The sequence below is a fragment of the Equus przewalskii genome, chromosome 10 (genome assembly GCF_037783145.1).
Source record: "Equus przewalskii isolate Varuska chromosome 10, EquPr2, whole genome shotgun sequence".
NCBI classification, from domain to species: Eukaryota; Metazoa; Chordata; class Mammalia; order Perissodactyla; family Equidae; genus Equus; species Equus przewalskii.
The window spans coordinates 40,382,782-40,402,359 of NC_091840.1; the positions used below are offsets into that span (position 1 = coordinate 40,382,782).

Here is a 19,578-nt window from a genome sequence, read left to right on the forward strand (position 1 = left end):
CACTTGCTAGCTGAGTGACTATGGACAACCTCGTCAACCTCTCTGGGCGTCAGTAAAAGGAGAATAAGGGCCTATGTCTGCGTCTCAGGGCTCCTGGGAAAATTAAACAGGATCTAACTTCTGTTAAAGCGTCCTACTAATGCAGAGCTTACCTCTACCTAGAGACTTAGAGACATTCAAATGCCACCTCTTCAGGAAGCCCTCCTTGACACCTAGCCTCGAGTCATCTCTGCAGTTCTGGTCTTCCGACAACACCGTTACAGGATCCGTCCATCCCTTCAGCCCTAAGCACTTTCCATCTACCTTGCATCACAGTTATCTGTATATTTATGTTACTCCCAACCCCTCAACACACGCATGCCCACACTAGATAGTTTGATGTCGGTGGTTTAATTTCCGCATCCCACATAGCTCCCAGGAGCAGCACCTGCACGTTGTAGAAGTCCAACAGATAGCGGCATGTTCACCAGGAAGTGTGACTTCTTTTCTTTTTTTTTCTTTTCTTTTTGAGGAAGATTACTCTGAGCTAACTAGTGCCAATCCACCTGTTTTTGTTGAGGACTGGCCCTGAGCTAACATCTGTGCCCATCTTCCTCTACTTTATATGTGGGATGCCTGCCACAGCATGGCTTGACAAGTTGTGCCATATCCGCACCTGGGATCCGAACAGGCGAATCCTGGGCCACCGAAGCAGAACCTGTGCACTTAACCACTGCGCCACCAGGCCGGCCTGAAAGTGTGGTTTCACCACATGGACACTGCGGGCTCTTTTATCTGTGAAGTTCCATCACTGTGAGGTGTGGGCAGGGCCTCAGTGGTCCTGAATCTGGGCATTTCATGAGTCCTGGTCCCCCTCCCCTATCCCTGTCCTTCCTTGACACCTTCCTCAGGGACCCACAGGCTCCTAGTAAGGTACACACTTGCCATTCCCCTCTGGAGGTAAACACCCAGCTGTTATGTGCACATGGCTTAATGCATATGGATGTTAGGTTTCTATCCTGGTGGATCGCAGCTGATGTTCCAGCTGACCTGCCTGCATCCTCAGTTCAGCACACACGTGCACATGTGAACACACAGGGCAGCTTGCGATAATGGAATGGATCCAAGAATCCAGCCTTTGAATCTTGGCTCCATCACTGACTGGCTGTGTGGCCCTGGGCAAGTTCCTTCACTTCTCTGAAGCTTGGACTCCTCCTCTGTAAAATGTGGGTCTTGAGAGCCACCTAATAGGGCCACTGAGATGTGCTAGTACATGGCACACAAAGCCCTCAAAACATGGTGGCTCCCTTGCTTCCCTTGCCTCTCTGGTCAGCTCGTGGGATCATCATTTGGAATGCTGTGTGTCATTTCCCATCTTCCCCAGGCTGGGGGAGGTCAAGCCTCCAGCCTGCTGGGAAGAGGATATTACCGAGAATAACCAGCCAGGAGGGTCTGGACAGTGGGGGGGGTGAGGGCTAGCCCAGGAGCAGCTCCAGAGGAACCAGTGAGAGAAGCCCAGCAGGGGTCAGAGGGCATGGGGCTGTTTACCAAACAGGCCGAAAGATGATTCATTTCCTCTGCTTTGGATGAAAAAAAGGACAGAAATAAATCTCCCAGGAGAAAGATGGGAAAGGCAACTAAGGTATGAAGGCAAGGCGAAGGGGGAGGTAGGGGGACTAAGAGGGGACAGGCCAAGGACATCATTTCTCCACTGCCCAGTGCCTTCCCCAGTCTGTGCACCTTTGTCCCACTGAGCCGCTCTCCTCTGGCACTTGAGTCTCACCATCCCCTCCATGGGGGTCCCACAAAAGCCAACCCAAGGGAAAATACGGCACCTGCTGCAGGGTGAGGAGCCAGAGATGGAGAGATTACTTTGTTTCCCCTCCTCTCATCCTTATTTCTGGAGGTTTCCATTTAACCTCCAGTAATTCCAAGCCTTAAGGTGGAATTTCAGGCATCTTCAGAGAAAAAAAAGTACTATTGAATTTTGTTTGCGATGGGTTTCTTTCCTTCCTTCTTTTTTTGGAGGGAGGGGAGGGAGAGAAGGATAATGCTGGTTAACAATTAGTGAGTGTTTCACAGAGAGTTTCGCACCATTTGATCACACTTGAGTTTCCTGATAGCCCTCAGAGGAGTTAAGTGACCCAGGGTCACAGAGCCAAATGAGGAGCAGAGCGGGGGCCTCGATTGAGGTCCCCTATTGTGGTGTCCCCTGGTCCCAGGTTATGTCACGAAACCCCCCATGACAAGCCCCTCTCGCTTTAGGCCTCCCATTCCTGGATATTTCTTTTTTTCACTTAAAAAAAAATTGTGGCAACATCTCTAGAACATAAAGTGGGCCATTTTAACCATTTTTAAGTGTACTATTCAGTGGCATGAATTACATTCACAATGTTGTGCAACCATCGCCACGATCCAATTCCAAATGCTTTTCATCACCACAAAGAGAAGCTCTGCAGCCCTCTCCTATGTATTGGAAGTGACAAGAGTCGAGCCCTGCTCTGCGTTCAGGAACCAGAAGCCAGACTAAGGGATGAGCGCTGTGCTGAAGGCTGTCAGGACAGGGGCAGACGCCGAGCTCTGGGATCAGGGGCCTGGCTGCGAGGGGCAGGGTGGGCTGAGTTAGCCTCCCTTGCGGGCTCAGTGCATACAGCAGCTGCCGGGGTGAAGGGGCAGTCTGGGTCCTGGGACAGAGTGTCCTGGGTAAATAAAGCTCCCAGGGTCCCTCAGAGCACAAACATCCTGCCCTGCTCTCGGGATCACTGCCTGCCGAGCCGAGCCCAACCGCAGCAGGCCTGGAACAAAGCCTTCGACCACATTCCCAGCCATGGACCGGGCTCAAGATCCCCAGGGAATATACCACAGCCCCCTTGAAAATTTAAATAATTATGTTTATTAGTTATAGAATTTAGAAAACTATTGGGGTGGGCCCAGTGGCGTAGTGGTTAAGTTCACCCGCTCTACTTCGGAGGCCCAGAGTTTGCTGGTTCGGATCCTGGGCGTGGACCTACACACTGCCCATCAAGCCATGCTGTGGCAGGACCCAACATAGAAGAACTAGAAGGACTTGCAACTAGGATATACAATTAGGTACTGGGGCTTGGGGAGAAAAAAAAGAGGAAGATTGGCAACAGACGTTAGTCAGTGCCAATCTTCCTCACCAAAAAGCATACTTTTATTTATTTATTTATTTATTTGAAGAAGATTAGCCCTGATCTCACATCTGCTGCCACTCCTCCTCTTTTTGCTGAGGAAGGCTGGCCCTGAGCTAACATCGGTGCCCATCTTCCTCTACTTTATATGTGGGACGCCTACCACAGCATGGCTTGCCAATCGGTGCCATGTCCACACCCGGGATCTGAACTGGCGAACCCCAGGCTGCCAAAGCGGAACGTGCACACTTAACAGCTGTGCCACTGGGCTGGCCCCCCAAAAAAGCATACTTTTAGGAAAAAAAAAAGAAAACTATAATCACAGGAAATTTGGAAAATGCAATAAAGAAGAAAGAAAACGCCCATGATTAAGGCCACTGTTAATCCAGGGATTGCTGTATGTCAGGCCCCTTACATGTGTTATTCCATTTAATCTTCAATACAACCCTGGGGCACAGACTATTTTTAGGCCCATTTTACAGATGAGACAACTGAGGCCCTGAGAGGGAATTTAAGCAAATTCATCCGTGCTCATACGACTGAGACGATGCATACTGAGTAATAAATAGTACGGGAGCTGGGATTCGAACCCAAGTTTACCTTGGGCCCTTTTCATCAATACATTAAGTTGAATCATGTAAAATAATAAACAATAAAGTGGGATCACAAAAGTGTTTTCTTTTTTGAAGGATAGAAATAACAGGCAGGCACGCGAAACAGCAGAAAATCAAGCACAAGAACTCACTCAAGTTTACCTGTTTGTACATTGTGTCACTTTGTCTTCAATGGGAACCAGCTCAGAGCCCAGAGGGATCCCCCACTGCGATACTGCAGTGTTTGCTCACTCACCCGATAAATATTTATTGACGGGGCTGGCAGATGGCCAAGTGGTTAAACACACGCTCTGCCTCGGCAACCAGGGTTTCACCAGTTCGGACCCTGGGCACAGACACGGCACCGCTCATCAAGCCATGCTGAGGCAGCATCCCACATGCCACAACCAGAGGGACCTACAACTAGAATATACAACTATGTACTGTGGGGCTTTGGGGAGAAGAAGAAAAAAAAAAACCCGGAAGATTGGCAACAGATGTTAGCTCAGGTGCCAATCTTTTAAAAAAAATTTCTTGAGCACTTACTATGTGCCAGGCACTGTTCTGGGTATCAGGGAAATAGCTATAACCAAAGCAAAAGGTCCTGCCTTCGTGGAGCTCACCTTCCAAGTGGGGGAGACAGAAAACGAACAGAGAAACAAATATACCTACATACAATATGGTACCAGAGTGGTAAGTGCTATTGAGAAAAATAAACAGACTAAGGGGTAGAGAAGGATGGAAGATGCTATTTTGATAGGGAGGTCAAGGAAGCCCTCTCTGAGGGGTCGGCATTTAAGCAAAGATCTGAAGGAAGGGGTTGAGCCAGCCAGGCCCCTATCTGAAAGAAGAGTCCCAGGAAAAGGGAACAGCAAGTGCAAAGTCCCAGGGGTGGTAACATGCTTGGTGTGTGCTTTGTCCACCTCCTTGAGCACAGAGATGTCCAACTCCATGCTGCTGTGCCTTGCTCACGCTGCTCCCTCTCCCACTCCAGCTCCCTCCTCCTCCGCGCCACCCTCCTGCCGAGCCCCCATTGGTCTAGCAAACTCCTGCCTCCTGCCCAAATTCAATCTTACTTCCTACAGCTTGCCCTCATCGCCCTCATCTAAGTTGCCACAATGTTCGTATTTCTATTACAATCACCATCAGGTTGTACCATGGGTTTTTTCATGTTTTGTCCCAGTTGGCAATGATTTCTTTAAGAGTAGATTGTCATATTCATCTTTGGACCTTTGGTGCCTAGGAAGCGCTGGGGCCAAAAAATGTTGGTTGACCCATTTATGTGAAATGTCCAGCCCAGGCCAATCCAGAGAGACAGGAAGCAGGTTAGTGGTTTCGGGGGGGTGGGGGGGTGGGGAGAGTGATTGTTAAATGGGTACAAAGTTTCCTTTTGGGGTGTTGAAAATGTTCTGGAACTAAACAGTGGTGATGGTTACACAACACTGTGAATGTATTAAATGCCTGAATTGTACACTTTAAAGTGGTTAAAATGGTGAACTTTACGTTATGTGAATTTTGCCATGATTAAAAAATGGTTGAATTGAGGGGCTGGCCCCATGGCCGAGCGGTTAAGTGCGCGCGCTCCGCTGCAGGCGGCCCAGTGTTTCGTTGGTTTGAATCCTGGGCGCGGACATGGCACTGCTCATCGGACCACGCTGAGGCGGCGTCCCACATGCCACAACTAGAAGGACCCACAACGAAGAATATACAACTATGTACCGCGGGGCTTTGGGGAGAAAAAGGAAAAAATAAAATCTTTAAAAAAAAAAAATGGTTGAATTGAGTGGAGCTGAGAGCCCCATTATGTTTGTGCAAGGCTGGCCCAGGGGGCGCAGAGGTTGAGTTTGCATGTTCCGCTTTAGTGGGCCGGAGTTTGCTGGTTCGGATCCTGGGTGCGGACCTACACACCACTTGTCAAGCCACGCTGTGGCAGGCATCCCACATATAAAGTAGAGGAAGATGGGCAGGGATGTTAGCTCAGGGCCAGTCTTCCTCAGCAAAAGGAGGAGAATTAGTGGCAGGTGTTAGTTCAGGGCTGATCTTCCTCAAACAAGGTACAAACATTATGGATTCATCCATGTTGCTGGGTGTACTTGAAGTTTATTCAATATATGCATAATCTTTTGACATTTGAGATATTCTAGGTGTTGGCTAATACAAATAGTGCTGCTATGAACATTCTAGTATTAGGTTTAACCAAGTGAAATTGCAGTTTTTGTAAATCAACAACTGTCAAATACTGGCAATTTTATACATACAGTTCAACCTATTGCATATCTTTCAGTGCACATAGGTTTGCATTCTGTTGAATATATATATACCCAGGTGGGAGTGCTGGGTCATCGGGTATACATCTGTTCAGCTTTAGAAGATACTGGAAACGGTTTTCCAAAGCCATTCTACCAATCACTCTGCCATCAGCACGTGTGCAAGCTGCACACCCTCACCAATGCTCCGGTCTATTGATCCGTTGGGGTTATGTGTGTTTCTCACTTCCGCTATTCTCCTGGGTGTGTAGTGGCATCACGGTGTGTTCCCTGATGACGAATAAAGGGAACACCTTTCCATCAGCTAATTGCTCACTTGAATATCCTCTTTAGGTGAAGTACCTATTCAAGTCATTTGCCCTTTTTTTCAGTTGCTTTGCCTGCCTTTTTCTTATTTATTTATTTTTTAAGATTGTATTTTTTTCCTTTTTCTCCCCAAAGCCCCCCGGTGCACAGTTGTATAATCTTTGTTGTGGGTCCTTCTAGTTGTGGCATGTGGGACGCTGCCTCAGCGTGGTTTGATGAGCAGTGCCATGTCCGCGCCCAGGATTCGAACCAACGAAACACTGGGCCGCCTACAGCGGAGCGCGCGAACTTAACCACTCGACCACGGGGCCAGCCCCTGCCTTTTTCTTATTAATTTGTAGGATTTTTTTTAATATATTCTGGATAGGAGTTCCTGTTTGTTATATGTATGGCAGATATCTTCTTTCACGCTGTGGCTTGCCTTTTCACTGGTGTCTTTTAACGAACAGATATTCTTAACCTTAATGAGGTCTAATTTATCTGTTTTTTTCCTTTATGGTTAATGCTTTTTATGTTCTGTTTTAGAAATGTTTGCCTATGTCAAGGTCACGACGTTATAGAGCACTAAGTTTTTATGTTTTTCCCAAATAAAATTAACCTTTTGGATGCTGCATTCGTGATCATTCATTTATTTTTTTCAACACACACTTAGTGAATGCCCAAGTGCACCAGGCAATGTGCTGGCTATTACAGGGGATATAGTTACGGCCTGTATCTGTCGTGTACTCTGGAGAGATCTGAAGAGGCTTGCCAGGTACCTCACTTGCCCCAGTTCACACTGTTAGCATGCTGGGATTGGCACACCGGTTAAAACACAGGCTGGATGGATTCCAGAGTCTGAGCATCATCACTGAGCTCCTGTCTCCAGGAGCAATGTAGAGACACCAGGAATGGATTTTTGATATATTCCAGTTGGTAGCTTCCAGATCATCTGGGGAAAATGTATAGAGTCAAATAAGAGGACAAAGACATGTAGTCAAAGCAAAACAAGACCAAAAAAACCCTGTGTCTCAAAACAGTGTGTATTATGAGAGAGACAGGAGTCAAGTGCTTGGGAGAAGGGAGCGGATGCTTCTGAAGCCTGGTACCTGAGGGTGACTGTAAATAACCAGTAAGAACATGATTACCCTGGGGCTGGCCCCACGGTGTAGTGGTTAAATTCGGTGGCCGGGGTTCATGGGTCAGACCCTGGGCAAGGACCTACACCACTTGTCAGCCATGCAGTGGCAGTGACCCAGTATAAAGTAGAGGAAGATTGGCACAGACGTTAGTTAGTTCAGGACTAATCTTCCTTAGCAAAAAACCCCAACATGATTACCCTTTGACCTTGTTTCAAACACAATCACAGATGAAAAGAAGTTAATCTTGTTAATTTTTGCTTTTCTTATTTAGCCTGAAGGGTGACTGAAGGGTCACAAGGATTTATGAGCTTGTTTTGTAGAAGAAAAACAATGTCTTCAAGGAAGTTATGATCACCAGATAACCAGCCTCCAGCTGCCAATGCCCCAAGTCTGATTGCCCAAGGGCTTATGTGGAGTGAAAGAAATAGGATGCCCCCTTTTGTTTCTATGAAACTCACCCTCCCAAGCCCCTTACCTCTATAAAAGCTCCTGCTCTCTTCTTTTGTTAAGGTGGATTTGAGAGAACCCATCCTCCCGCCTTCTCATTTTGGCCAATTTGAATAAACCTTTCTCCATCTCCAAGCAGATGTCTTAGTAATTGGCTTACTGCACATTGGCACAGGAATTTGAGATAAAGAGGTTTGGTATCACTTCTGGCTTGGGAGACAAGGAGACTTCTTGGGGTGGGAGGCACCCTTGTTGGCCCTTAAAGGTGAGCAGAGGCCGGCCTGGTGGCACACTGGTTAAGTTTGCAAGTTCCATTTCTCAGTGGCCTGGGGTTTGCTGGTTTGGATCCTGGGTGCGGACATGGCACCGCTTGGCAAAAAGCCATGCTGTGGTAGGTGTCCCATGTATAAAGTAGAGGAAGATGGGCACGGATGTTAGCTCAGGGCTAGTCTTCCTCAGCAAAAAGAGGAGGATTGGCAGTAGTTAGCTCAGGGCTAATTTTCCTCAAAAAAAAAAAAAAAAGAAAACGGTGAGCAGAATTCAGACTGTTTGAGGGAGAGAGCATTCTAGGCCAGGGGACTGTTAGGCATGAAGGTGCAGAGGTAAGACAACACGGAACATGGGCGGGACTTCAAGGCGCCCAGTTTGTCTCCTGAGTGGGTGTATTAATCAGGAAGTTATGAGCTCCAGGTAACAGAATACTGATCTAAAAGCGGCTTAAACAATAAGATCAATTATTCCCTCACTGAATCAAAAGTCTGCAGATGGGTGGTTTCAGGGTTGGTCTAGCAGGTAAGCAGTGTCATTGTCATCAAGGCCTAGGCGCTATCCCTCTTTCTGTTCTTCACGCCCTTGTCAGCATTGCCTGTCCATGGAGAGGTGGCTGCTCCTCCCAGCTCATCCTCCCCAGATCACAGCCACAAGAAAGGGAAGGTGGCTGCTTCTCCTCCCACTGTTTATCAGCATATACAGTCTTTCCCTGATATGCCCCAAATGATGAGGATCAAGGCTGCCCCAGGGAGAGAAGCCCAAGGTGTCCTGCCCTATACACCAATCTATACCATCCTCCGGGAAGCATAGGACGTCCTGACCTGACCCGACCTGACTCGTATGCAAAGTTACAGGACCACCCAATAACCAGACTCCACCTGCACTGATACTATTTTAAGGACTTTTTTACATGATCTTTCCTTTGTCTTGTAAAGAAATAACACACATACCTATGCCTTATAAATGTAGCCCTACCCTCAACCCACTGCAGCTCTTCACTGCCCGTGGGTCCTGTCCCCATCCTATTCTCTGAATAAAGGAGCACTACTACCAGACCTTGAGAGTCCAAGAAACATTTCTTTCGATTCCTCAGCTCGCCAAGCCCACATCACAAACAGAATCACACCCACTCTCATCTTAATCATTAGAAAGGGAAATGGGAGCCAGCCCTGATGGCCTAGTGGTTAAAGTTTGGGGTGCTCTGCTTAGGTGGCCCAGGTTCGGTTCCCGGGCATAGAACCACACCACTCCTCTGATGGTAGCTACACTGTGGCAGCAGCTCACATAGAACTAGAGGACTTAAAACTAGAATATATAAGTATATACTAGGGCTTTGGGGAGGGAAGAAAAACAAGAGGAAGACTGGCAACAGATGTTAGCTCAGAGCAAATCTTTCCCAGCAAAAAAAAAAAAAAAAAAGGGAATGGGACCACTATAACTAGTTCATCTTCCTTGAAGACACTGCCACTTGCCTACAACCAGGCATCTATCAGCAAGGAGGAGAGGCACCACCGTGGGTGTTGGGTGCCAGAATGGGTGCCCGGTGCTGAGCAGAGAAAGAGCTGGAGGGTGAAGGTGAGGCCCCACCACAGGCAGGAGCTGATTTAGTCAGCACTGGGGCTTCTGGTCAGGACATGTGTGTGAGGGACAGAGCGGGGGCTAGCAAAGCTGGGAAATCAGGTGTGTGTGTGGGGGGCTGTTATTGCAAGAGCTCAGGTGAGAGACAATGAGGCTCTGACTAGGGCTCACGGCAAGGAAGAGGTGAAAAAGACATTTTGTAGGCAAAGCAGATAGAATTTCATGTATTTTACACTGCAAGTTGCCACGTAGTCATAAGTCATGAAATTAATATCAATTCAGTGGTTCCAACTAACCCAACTTTCTTGTTTTTAATCTCTTGCCTCCTCAAAATCCTCTATGTCCTTAGTCTCCTTAACTTGGCTTTATCCCATTTCCTTTTAAATTTCTCTGAATATTGCTTCTCAATCTTTTGGGGAATCCGAATCCTCTACTCACGCCCAGTGCTGGCGCCCCCAGCATTCTCCTTGCCTCACTGTGCTTTTTGCACAGCACCCCTCTCCTGGCTTATCCCGGGCATTCTCATGGGATAAAGAGTCATCTCTCTAAGCTGCCAGTCTCCAGATCTACACCCCAGCACAGTCTTCTCCCTTAGCTTCAGACCCACATATCTGACTAGCTACTAGACGTCTCTACCTCATGTCCAGAAAATTTAAAAACGGTGAGCAGGGGCCGGCCCTGTGGCTGAGTGGTTAAGTTCACGTGCTCCGCTTCAGCGGCCCAGCATTTCACCAGTTCGGATCCTAGGAACCGACATGGCACTGCTCATTAGGCCACGTTGAGGTGGCGTCCCACATACCACAACCAGGAGGACCCACAACTAAAATATACAACTATGTACTTGGGGGATTTGGGGACAAAAAACAGAAAAAAAAGAAAGAAAAAGATTGGCAACAGTTGTAAGCTCAGGTGCCAATCTTAAAAAAAAAAACGGTCAGCATTTTTTTTTAAAAAATGAAGCAATAGAAAATCTGAAGGTGCATCATATGTAAAAACACAAGTCTTTTTTTTAAGCTTTTGTTTCATTTGTACATCTATGTGTCCTGAGTCATGGTCAAAAAAGCTTTAAAAACATACGAACTAGATAACAGGCTAGATATAATGATGAAAGGAACAGGAGGAGCCAATGACATCTGCATCTGGGAGCAGAAACAGGGAAGTGAGGAGGAGCTGGTTTCTGGGGAAGACGACGGACGACTTTCATTTTGAACGCACTGATTCTGGTTTACAGTAAATCACGCACAGTGGTTGCCTCTCTCCCTACCGCTTCCAGCCTCCAGTGACAGTGTTATTCTGAACAAATGCTCTGAGGAATGAGGGAGTTTCCCCCAGGGTCATCAATAATTAGTTCCCAGGAAGAGGAGATGCTTTCATGGGGGAACTAACATTCATCGCACCCTTATTATATGCTGGGATCTCTGCATCCAATTATTAACAAGAAAGCCCCTTTCCAGCCGTGTGAGGCAGGTACCATTACCTCCATTTCATGAATGAGGAAGCTGAGATTCAGAAAAGATGAGAAACTGTCTAAGGTTGCACAGTCAGAAAGTGATGGGTGGCATCTTGCCCACGAAACACACCATCTCTGGAGGCATCACCAGGGCTCCTGACGGCCCCAGGTATTAGTGTCCTGGAGCTGCTGTAACAGATTGCCACAACCTGGGTGCCTTAAAACAGCAGAAATCTATTCTCTCACAGTTCTGGAGGCTAGAAGGCTGAAATCAAGGTGTCAGTAGGACTGGTTCCTTCCCAGAGTGAATGTGTTCCACGCCTCTCTCCTAGCTTCTGATGCCCCGCGGGCAATCCGTGGCCTTCCTTGGCTTGTAGATGCATCACTCCAGTCTTGGCCTCCGTCCTCACGAGGCCTTCATATGTTGTCTTCCTATAAGGACACAAGTCATATTGGATCAGTCATCCCCCCACTTCAGTGTGACCTCATTTTAACTAATTATGACCCTATTCCAATGACCCTATTTACAAATAAGGTCACACTCTGAGATACTGAGGGTTAGGACTCAACTTACCTTCTTTGAGGGATACAGTTCAACCTCTAACACGTCCATAAATGGAATAAGCCCTGGAGTTATGAGGAAATTATTTCCTATGGAGTTGAAGGATTTTGCATCAAAAGTTGACTTTATTTCTTGTTAGATTCCTAAATTCCCCAGAAACTGGCAAGGTTTCCAGAATTCCTATGAGTAACGTGTGTAATTCCCCACATCCCCATTGCCTCCTGGACAATGTCTACACAGACGTCACCACCTCATAAAAACACAAACCCATGACCCTTCCCTCCAAAAGCCAACTCCCTCCTGACTTCCCCGTTTTTCACAAAACTAGCCAGAGGCCCCTCATCTTCCAGAAGAATTCTCTTCTCTCCACTCCTTACATTTCCCAGGTTCAACTCCTTATGGTTGCCTGTCTCTTGGGAAGATACACTCGCTTCCCAACATCTCTCCTCGTTCCCAAGCCCTTCACCTCCAGTCTGGCCTCACACTTCTACATACGGCCAGTTTCCTAAGACACATCTCCAGTCTGACTCCACAAAAGCCTCAGCGATTCCGGCTCCCTGGTGGAGCTGTTCGCCTGCTCCATGCCGCATTCAAGGCCCGAGGCTGGCGCTAGCCTCTTCTCCCTGCGTCCCCTCCAAATGGAATACGGCGACGGTCAAGGCCTCGTGCCAAAGTCACCTCCTCCTGCCTCGCCCTTCCCTGCCCGCTGAGTCCCGGCTGAGCTCCCGAAACACCTGGCATCTCCCCCAGTTATTCCACTCCACCTGCTGCTGAGGGTTTTTGTGTATCTGTCTACGCTGCCGCCCCGGACTCCGCTCCTGGCGCCCCAGGCACGGCCCCAACAGGAGCGCATCAATCTCCGCGCCAAAACCCAGGGAGTCTCCCCGACGGAGGGAGCCGGCCGACTACAGGCTAAAACTTGCCGGGGCACTTCCTTCCCCGCGGGGCGGTCGGCCCAGCCGCTCTCCGCGGCCGGACGGGGCGAGAACGCCTCCTTAATGCAGCGCCCTGAGTCTGCGGAACACCCGGGGGTTCGGGATCCGGGCACACGGTTTCTCCCGGCATGCGCCCGGAACCCCGCTGCCCAGCCGCTGCCCGGCAGCTGCTCCGCCAGGCAATCCGGAATGCCGTGTTGACCGGAACCCTTCCGCCGAAAGGCCGGGCACTTTTGGGAGATGCACACAGGAACCGGAAGTCAGTGGAGGACGTGACCTGTGGGAGCCCGCTGATTTAAGCTGGAAGATGAGCGTGCCTAGTCTCCTCTTGGCAGGAGGTAGGACGCCTATATACGCGGTTAACTTCCCGCCCGCCCTTAGCCGCTGGTCCTGGAGTGTTTCCTCCCTCGGCGTCCCGGCTGAGCTGACCGGCCGGTTCCGGTCCCCGAGCTTCGGAGCGATCGTGCTTCGCCGCCCCAGGGGTCCGCGAGCGGCTGCTTCCCGGACCCGGCGGCGGGCGGCGGGGTCAGATCCGGACAGCCGCTTGCTTGCCTCTGGCTGCGTTATTTTCCTGCGGCTGCGGTGTCAGAGTGACTGTCTGTTGTTTTTTTTACAACCATACGAGTTGTTCCTGGTGTGGTTTTTCTTCTCCTTGCAGAAACGTAGTCATGGTAGAAATCTTGAAAAGGGTCTAGAAGAAAATAAGAACCGCTCTTAAGTCTCCTACTCAGCTAAAACACTTATTATGAACGTATACAATTTAATTTTATTTGGTCTCACCAGATGAGAAATTAGTGAAAATAAATAGTTAACAAGAGATATTAATCACAAAAGATCCCTCAGGTTAAAAATAGCAAAAACGTTAAGCAGTTGAAATCATTTTAAATACATGCTTCTTGATGGGCATAAAAAAAGATATCTAGGTAGTAAAACTTCGGGCTTATCCACAAAAATCAGTAGCCATCTCTTGTGAATAAAACCGAAAAGCCCTATTAGAATAAATAAAGAGATATAATTTGAAAACTTAATTTATTTTAAAGGTGATTCTCCAGGAGAGTTTACGATGGTGCACTAGTTCTTAAATTATGGAAAAGTGTCACTTTGCAAGCCACAAGTAACTCTAGAAGGAAGTAGGACATCCCAACTTATGTTTTGCTAAATTCTCTTTTAGGGAGGTGGAGATGTTTTCCAGTTCCGTTAGGGTCATCCTTGTTCCAGGCCCTACGGAATTCCTGCTGTCGGAAAAAATCCACTGCTCCTAAGCAAACTGCTCCCAATGTTGCTTTTTGTGATGAAAATACAAAGGAGTCTGGAGATGCACTCGACAAGCTCTTCTCTGCGGAGCAGCAGGCTTCCATCCTTCGTGTGCTGAATACAGCATCTAATAAGGAACTGGAAGCTTTCAAATTGCTTCGTGGAAGAAAGTCCACCAATATTGTAGAGCACAGAGAAAAGTTTGGGCCATTTCAGAATTTGGAGAGTTTAATGAATGTGCCCTTGTTCCGGTATAAAACTACCGTCCAAGTTTGTAACAACATTCTTTGCCCAGAGACTGGAGGGAAAAAAGGAAAGTTACAGGAAAACCGGCTCTTGAGAAAGCTCATCAAACCAGAAATAGGAAGAGAGAGACTTAAGGTATATATACCCTTTTTCTTCCTGTGTGTTATAGTGCCAAAATGTTTGAGAACCTGCTTTGCAGAGCACCATTCTGGGCACCAAGACAGCGTTCTTCAGGGAGCTTATAGTTTAGTTGGTGGGCCCAGACATACACATATAAATAGACAGCCTATTAAATAAAGTAGTATGTGATCAGTACCAAAGCATGAGATGTACAGATAGAAAATTGGCAATTTAGAGGAGAAAGAACTGTGGGCCGTGATTGTTGGGGGGAAAGTTTACTGGAAGAACTCAACCTGGATCTTGGAGGGAGAGAATTAGGCTAGCTGGAAGAGGAGGGCATTCTGGGAAGAAAGAATAGTTGATGTAGAGAAGTAGGGCTGTGCAAGGCTTCTTTAAGAGGAATGAGCTGGAGATAATCTGGTGGTGTCTCAGGGTTATGTGGGGAGTAATAAGAAATTAGGATGCAAAGATAGGTTATGGCCAAGGGGTAACTTTAGAACATTATACCAGTCTTTCCAGCAAGATTTAAAGTTATTTTCTATCCCCTCTCCCTGCTTTTAAAAAGCATTCTAAAAGCAAATCTTTTTCAATATTGTCTTAAAAAATAAATATTATAATTAGTTGGCACAGCAAACATTAAACCTTTGAGGAACTTAGATCCTCTGTAGCATTATTTGATTAAATAGTCTCTTATTCCATAACAATAATAAGCACAATTTTTTCTGGACCAGTAGTTCTGAGTTTTTTGGCGATTATGCATACTTTTTGAAAACTTGATGAAACTATGGACCCTCTTTTCAGAAAAAAAGAAAATAGATTATATCTACACAGAACATTGCATATGCTTGCAGAAGACTTGCAGATTTCCTTAAGTCCATCCATGGACTCCGGATAGAACTGCTGCAATTGATCTGGAACTTATTTGAAACAAATTTTTCATGGTTTGGATTTTCATTCAAATTTACGGCTAAAACTACTGTTTATACTCAGATTATAGTGGAGTTGCATCCTATTTAGACGGCTAGGTTCTAAAGTCAGTTTGTATGGAAAAAATCATGCAGTAAAAGTCCTTGGAAAAAATCTCTTCCCTATGAAGTGCCGTGTGTAACCTGGTTCAGGATTCTTATGCACACTAAAGCTTGGGAATCATTGAGCTAAAGAACTAAACGAAGGCCTGTATTTTGTAGATGTCTGGGCATCCAGACTGTTCTGCCTTTAATGGGTATTTATCCATTCCTTAGCAGGGAAAGGGAGATGAGTATAGAATTATAAAATGTTCCTGCGTATGTACCTGTGTATCCATGGAGCATATTAGTTTATTTGTCCACCTAAGTAAATGAGCCATGTGGGAGCGAGGTAATGCCATTGTACTGTATCTCCAGCCCAGACTTGGCACAGAGTGAAATCCACCTGTCTAATTCCCTATTACACACCTCTCCTTGAGGCCCTATAGGCAGCCTGAACTCAATACGTTAAAAAACTAGTCTCCCCCCACCTTCCCAAGTTTATCTGCTTCCTATCATCATCCTGATTAAAGATGCCATATAGTCACTCATAAAACTGGAGTTATTCTAGGCTCCTCCTTCATCTTGCGTATCATTTTTACTTCTATTATCTCTGATCTGTTTCTTGTCCTTCTATCACTGTCTTAGACTTTTTTTTTTTTTTTTTTTTGGTGAGGAGATTGGCCCTGAGCTAAAAATCTGTTGCCAATCTTCCTCTTTTTCTTTTTTTCCCCAAAGCCCCAGGACATAGTCATATATCCTAATTGTAGGTCAGTCTAGTTCCTCTGTGTGGGATGCTGCCACAGCGTGGCTTGATGAGCTGTGCATAGGTCCATGCTCAGGATCTAAACCAGTGAATCCTGGGCTGCCAAAGCGGAGCACCCAAGCTTAACCACTCGGCCACGGGGCTGGCCCCTTAGATTCTTAATACTTTGTCCTATAATAGGGACCTAACACAAATCCCCACCTCTAGTCCAGCCTCCTCTGGTCCATCTCCCACACAGCCATCGGTGATCTTTCTGAAATGTAACTCTCATGTTATGCTTGAATGTTACATGCTTGGGTGGCTCCCTGTAACTCAGGGTAAAGCAAGTTGCTTTCTGCAGAAATCTGCCTGCCCCCCTGCCCCTTTCGCGATGGCTCTTTTTTCCAGTGCCCGAGTATGAGGTCAAAGAGCTGCTTTGCAGACAGCTAGGTGAAATAACTTCACGTTTACCATTTTAACTCATTCTCCAATCCCTCAGTACGTCTTCCCTGACCGTTTCTCCTCTCTACGGTGTCACTGTTGCATTTCTCATGATGTCTGGTTATGTTCCTTGTTTCCCAGTATCCAGCAGTCCCCAGCAACATTTGAATATTTGAATGCCTACTCTGAGCTGGGTGCTGAGAACAAGGCTCACTGTCTATGAGCTGACTGCTCCTGGTTATCTTTTAATCATACTTACTCCTGCATTTCTTTAACAATTATCACTTCATAAACCGTAAATATATTTCTATTACAGAAACTAATTTGGCATTCTGAGTTTGTAGCTTAAATTTTCTATCTATTAAAATGTTTACACTTATAATTAAACTAGCCTTTTTGTTTTAGGCAGTTAATAGTATCGTATCCATTGTTTTTGGTACTCGAAGAATTGCCTGGGCTCACCTTGATCGTAAATTGGCGGTGTTGGACTGGCAGCAAAATGAATGCTGCCGATTGACGAAAGGAACATACACATCATCTGTCTACTTAAAAGAGGTAAGGCAGTTGCACCTCCAAATTCCTACCTGCCAGAGTTCCTGGTGTTGTTTAATCTTCTCATTCTAAAAGGAATGTAATAAAATAGTAAGGATAGATTTTCTTTTGGTACTTATTATTCACGCATTCCTATTAGGTTTTCTGTTACCTATGATTTTTAAAAATTGAATCTTTCTTCATTTAGTTCAAGAAATGCCTTATGTATCAAAGACACATACTGGGAAAATCAGTGGTCAAGTATATTACAGGAGTCCTTCCTTATCCACAGTTTCAGTTACCTGTGGTCAATCGCAGTCTGAAAATATTAAATGGAAAAATTCCAAAAATAAACAATTCGTAAGTTTTAAATTGTGTGCTGTTCTGAGTAGCGTGATGAAATCTTGCTTCGTCCCACCTGGGACTTGAATCGTCCCTCTGTCAGCGTATCCACGCTGTATACACTACCCGCCCATTAATCACCTGGCAGCCATCTGTTCTCAGACTGACTGTCCTGGTATCGCAGTGCTAGTGTTCAAATAACCCTTGTTTTACTTAGTAATGGCCTAAAGCCAACTTTATTATTAGTTATTGTTGTTAGTCTCTTACTGTGCCTAATTTATAAATTAAACTTCCTCATAGGTAAGTATATACAGGAAAAAACAGTATATATAGAGTTCCTTACTATCTGTGGGTTCAGGTGTCCACCAGAGGACTCGGAGTGTATCCCCCACGAATAAGGGGGGACTGTTGTATTCAAATGTTACAGAACTTCCTCGTGGTATTTATAAAGCTTATTTTTCAAAATACGATCACTTACTGTCTCATTTGAGTCTCTGACACCTTGGGAGACGGGCAGAAATTATCTGATCATGCCTAAGAAGACTGGTTCAATCAAGCATCGGGTGTGCTTAATCAGTTGCAGAGGTAACTGATTCTAGGCTGGTTATTCTAACCCTATGCTCTACCCTGGAAACTTCTAAAAGGTTAATGAAACTGTTTTAAGTTGTCTAATCTTAAAGCCTATAGAGATTTTAGGAATTATGAAGCCCATTTTTACAGATGAAGAAACTAGTACTTAGGAGGACTAAATGGCTTGTCTTAGCTCAGCTTGCTTCAGATAGAACCATGACCGGAACTTGGCTGTCCTGGCTCCCCTCTAAACGGCTTTTTCAATGACTTCACAATTGTCAGTAGCAATATAATGTAAGTTATAGAATTTCAAAGTAGAAGTGGGACAGAGAGAGGACCCAAACAATAAAACTTGATGAATTATTTCTGCTCACTTATTCTGTCTTTTTTTTCTTTTTCACAGATTTCTTCAGTCATTTCAAAGATACCTAAAGCTGACTTCTATGTTCTGGAAAAAACAGGACTTTCACTTCAGAACTCATCTCTGTTTCCTATACTGTTACATTTCCACATCATGGAAGCCATGCTGTACGCCTTATTAAATAAGACTTTTGCCCAGGACGGCCAGCATCAGGTGCTGAGCATGACCCGGAATGCCGTGGGCAAGCACTTTGACCTGATGATCGGGGACACACGGACTAGTGGAAGAGAACTCGTGAAGCAGTTCCTCTCCGAGTCTGTGCTGAAGGAGCCTCGCGTGCTCTTCCCATCAGATAAGATAGTCCACTACAGGCAGGTGTTTTCATCTACCGAACAACACAGGGTGGAAGAGCTGTATGATTCATTACTACAAGCTGTTGCTTTCTACGAATTAGCGGTTTTTGACACTGAACCTTAAGATTCTGAGGTTAATATAATATCTACTGTAATATTATATTAATTTATATTTATTAGCTGTAAAGTAAAATCAACTGTTTTGAACAACCATGTTAATGGAGAAGAAAACATGTCTGAGTGTAAATACATCTAAATAGATGTTTAAAGTCAGACTTTTGGCTGTTGAATGGTTTACACAATAAGCCAAGGCCAAATGAATAAATATGTTATGAAATTCTGTGACTTTTAGGTTTAAGTGTTAAATAGTAAGATGCCCCCTAAACAGCCAAAACAAGAAGCAAAGTTATCTCCTCTTAAAAGCAAATACCATCTTTGCTAAAGGTTTTATCATTGTTAAAATAGGGAATGATTTTTCTGGGTGGTGCTCATCATGGGAATAAAGCTAAATATGATTGATAACACAACGTGTAGAATCCTCTTATTTGTAGGTAGAATGTGGTTTAATGCACTGCCTCCAAAAGGTGATTTTCGTAAGCTCAGTCTATCAAGCCCAGAACAAACAAGCTTTAACTAATAGGGTCTTTTTTGTTTTTACTTTGAAATATCTTACTTGACAGACTGTCTTTTGAGAAAGTAGCATTTAATTTTTTCCCCACATCCCTCCGTTTTCCATCACATTTGCCTTGGTTCAGGCTGCCATATGTCATCTATACTGAATCCAAGTCTCTTTGATGTCAAAGCATCAAGTCTGGGGCCAGCCCTGTGGCCTAGTGGTTAGGTTTGGCTTGTTCTGCTTCAGCAGCCCGGGTTCAGTTTCCAAGCGTGGACCTATACCACTCGTGAGCAGCCATGCTGTGGTGGTGACCCACATAAGAAATAGACGACGAT

At 45.8% G+C, this 19,578-nt stretch overlaps 1 protein-coding gene across 1 annotated transcript; it reads left to right on the forward strand.

The window, feature by feature from the left end:
- The first annotated feature begins 12,883 nt into the window (after positions 1-12,883).
- Positions 12,884-19,149, forward strand: TEFM (transcription elongation factor, mitochondrial). Its single transcript, XM_070562609.1, has 4 exons — positions 12,884-12,998; positions 13,832-14,295; positions 16,876-17,025; positions 18,317-19,149. Exons 1-4 carry the CDS (start codon positions 12,968-12,970, stop codon positions 18,749-18,751), a joined length of 1,080 nt encoding a protein of 359 aa, XP_070418710.1. The 5' UTR covers positions 12,884-12,967; the 3' UTR covers positions 18,752-19,149.
- Positions 19,150-19,578: the final 429 nt, after the last annotated feature.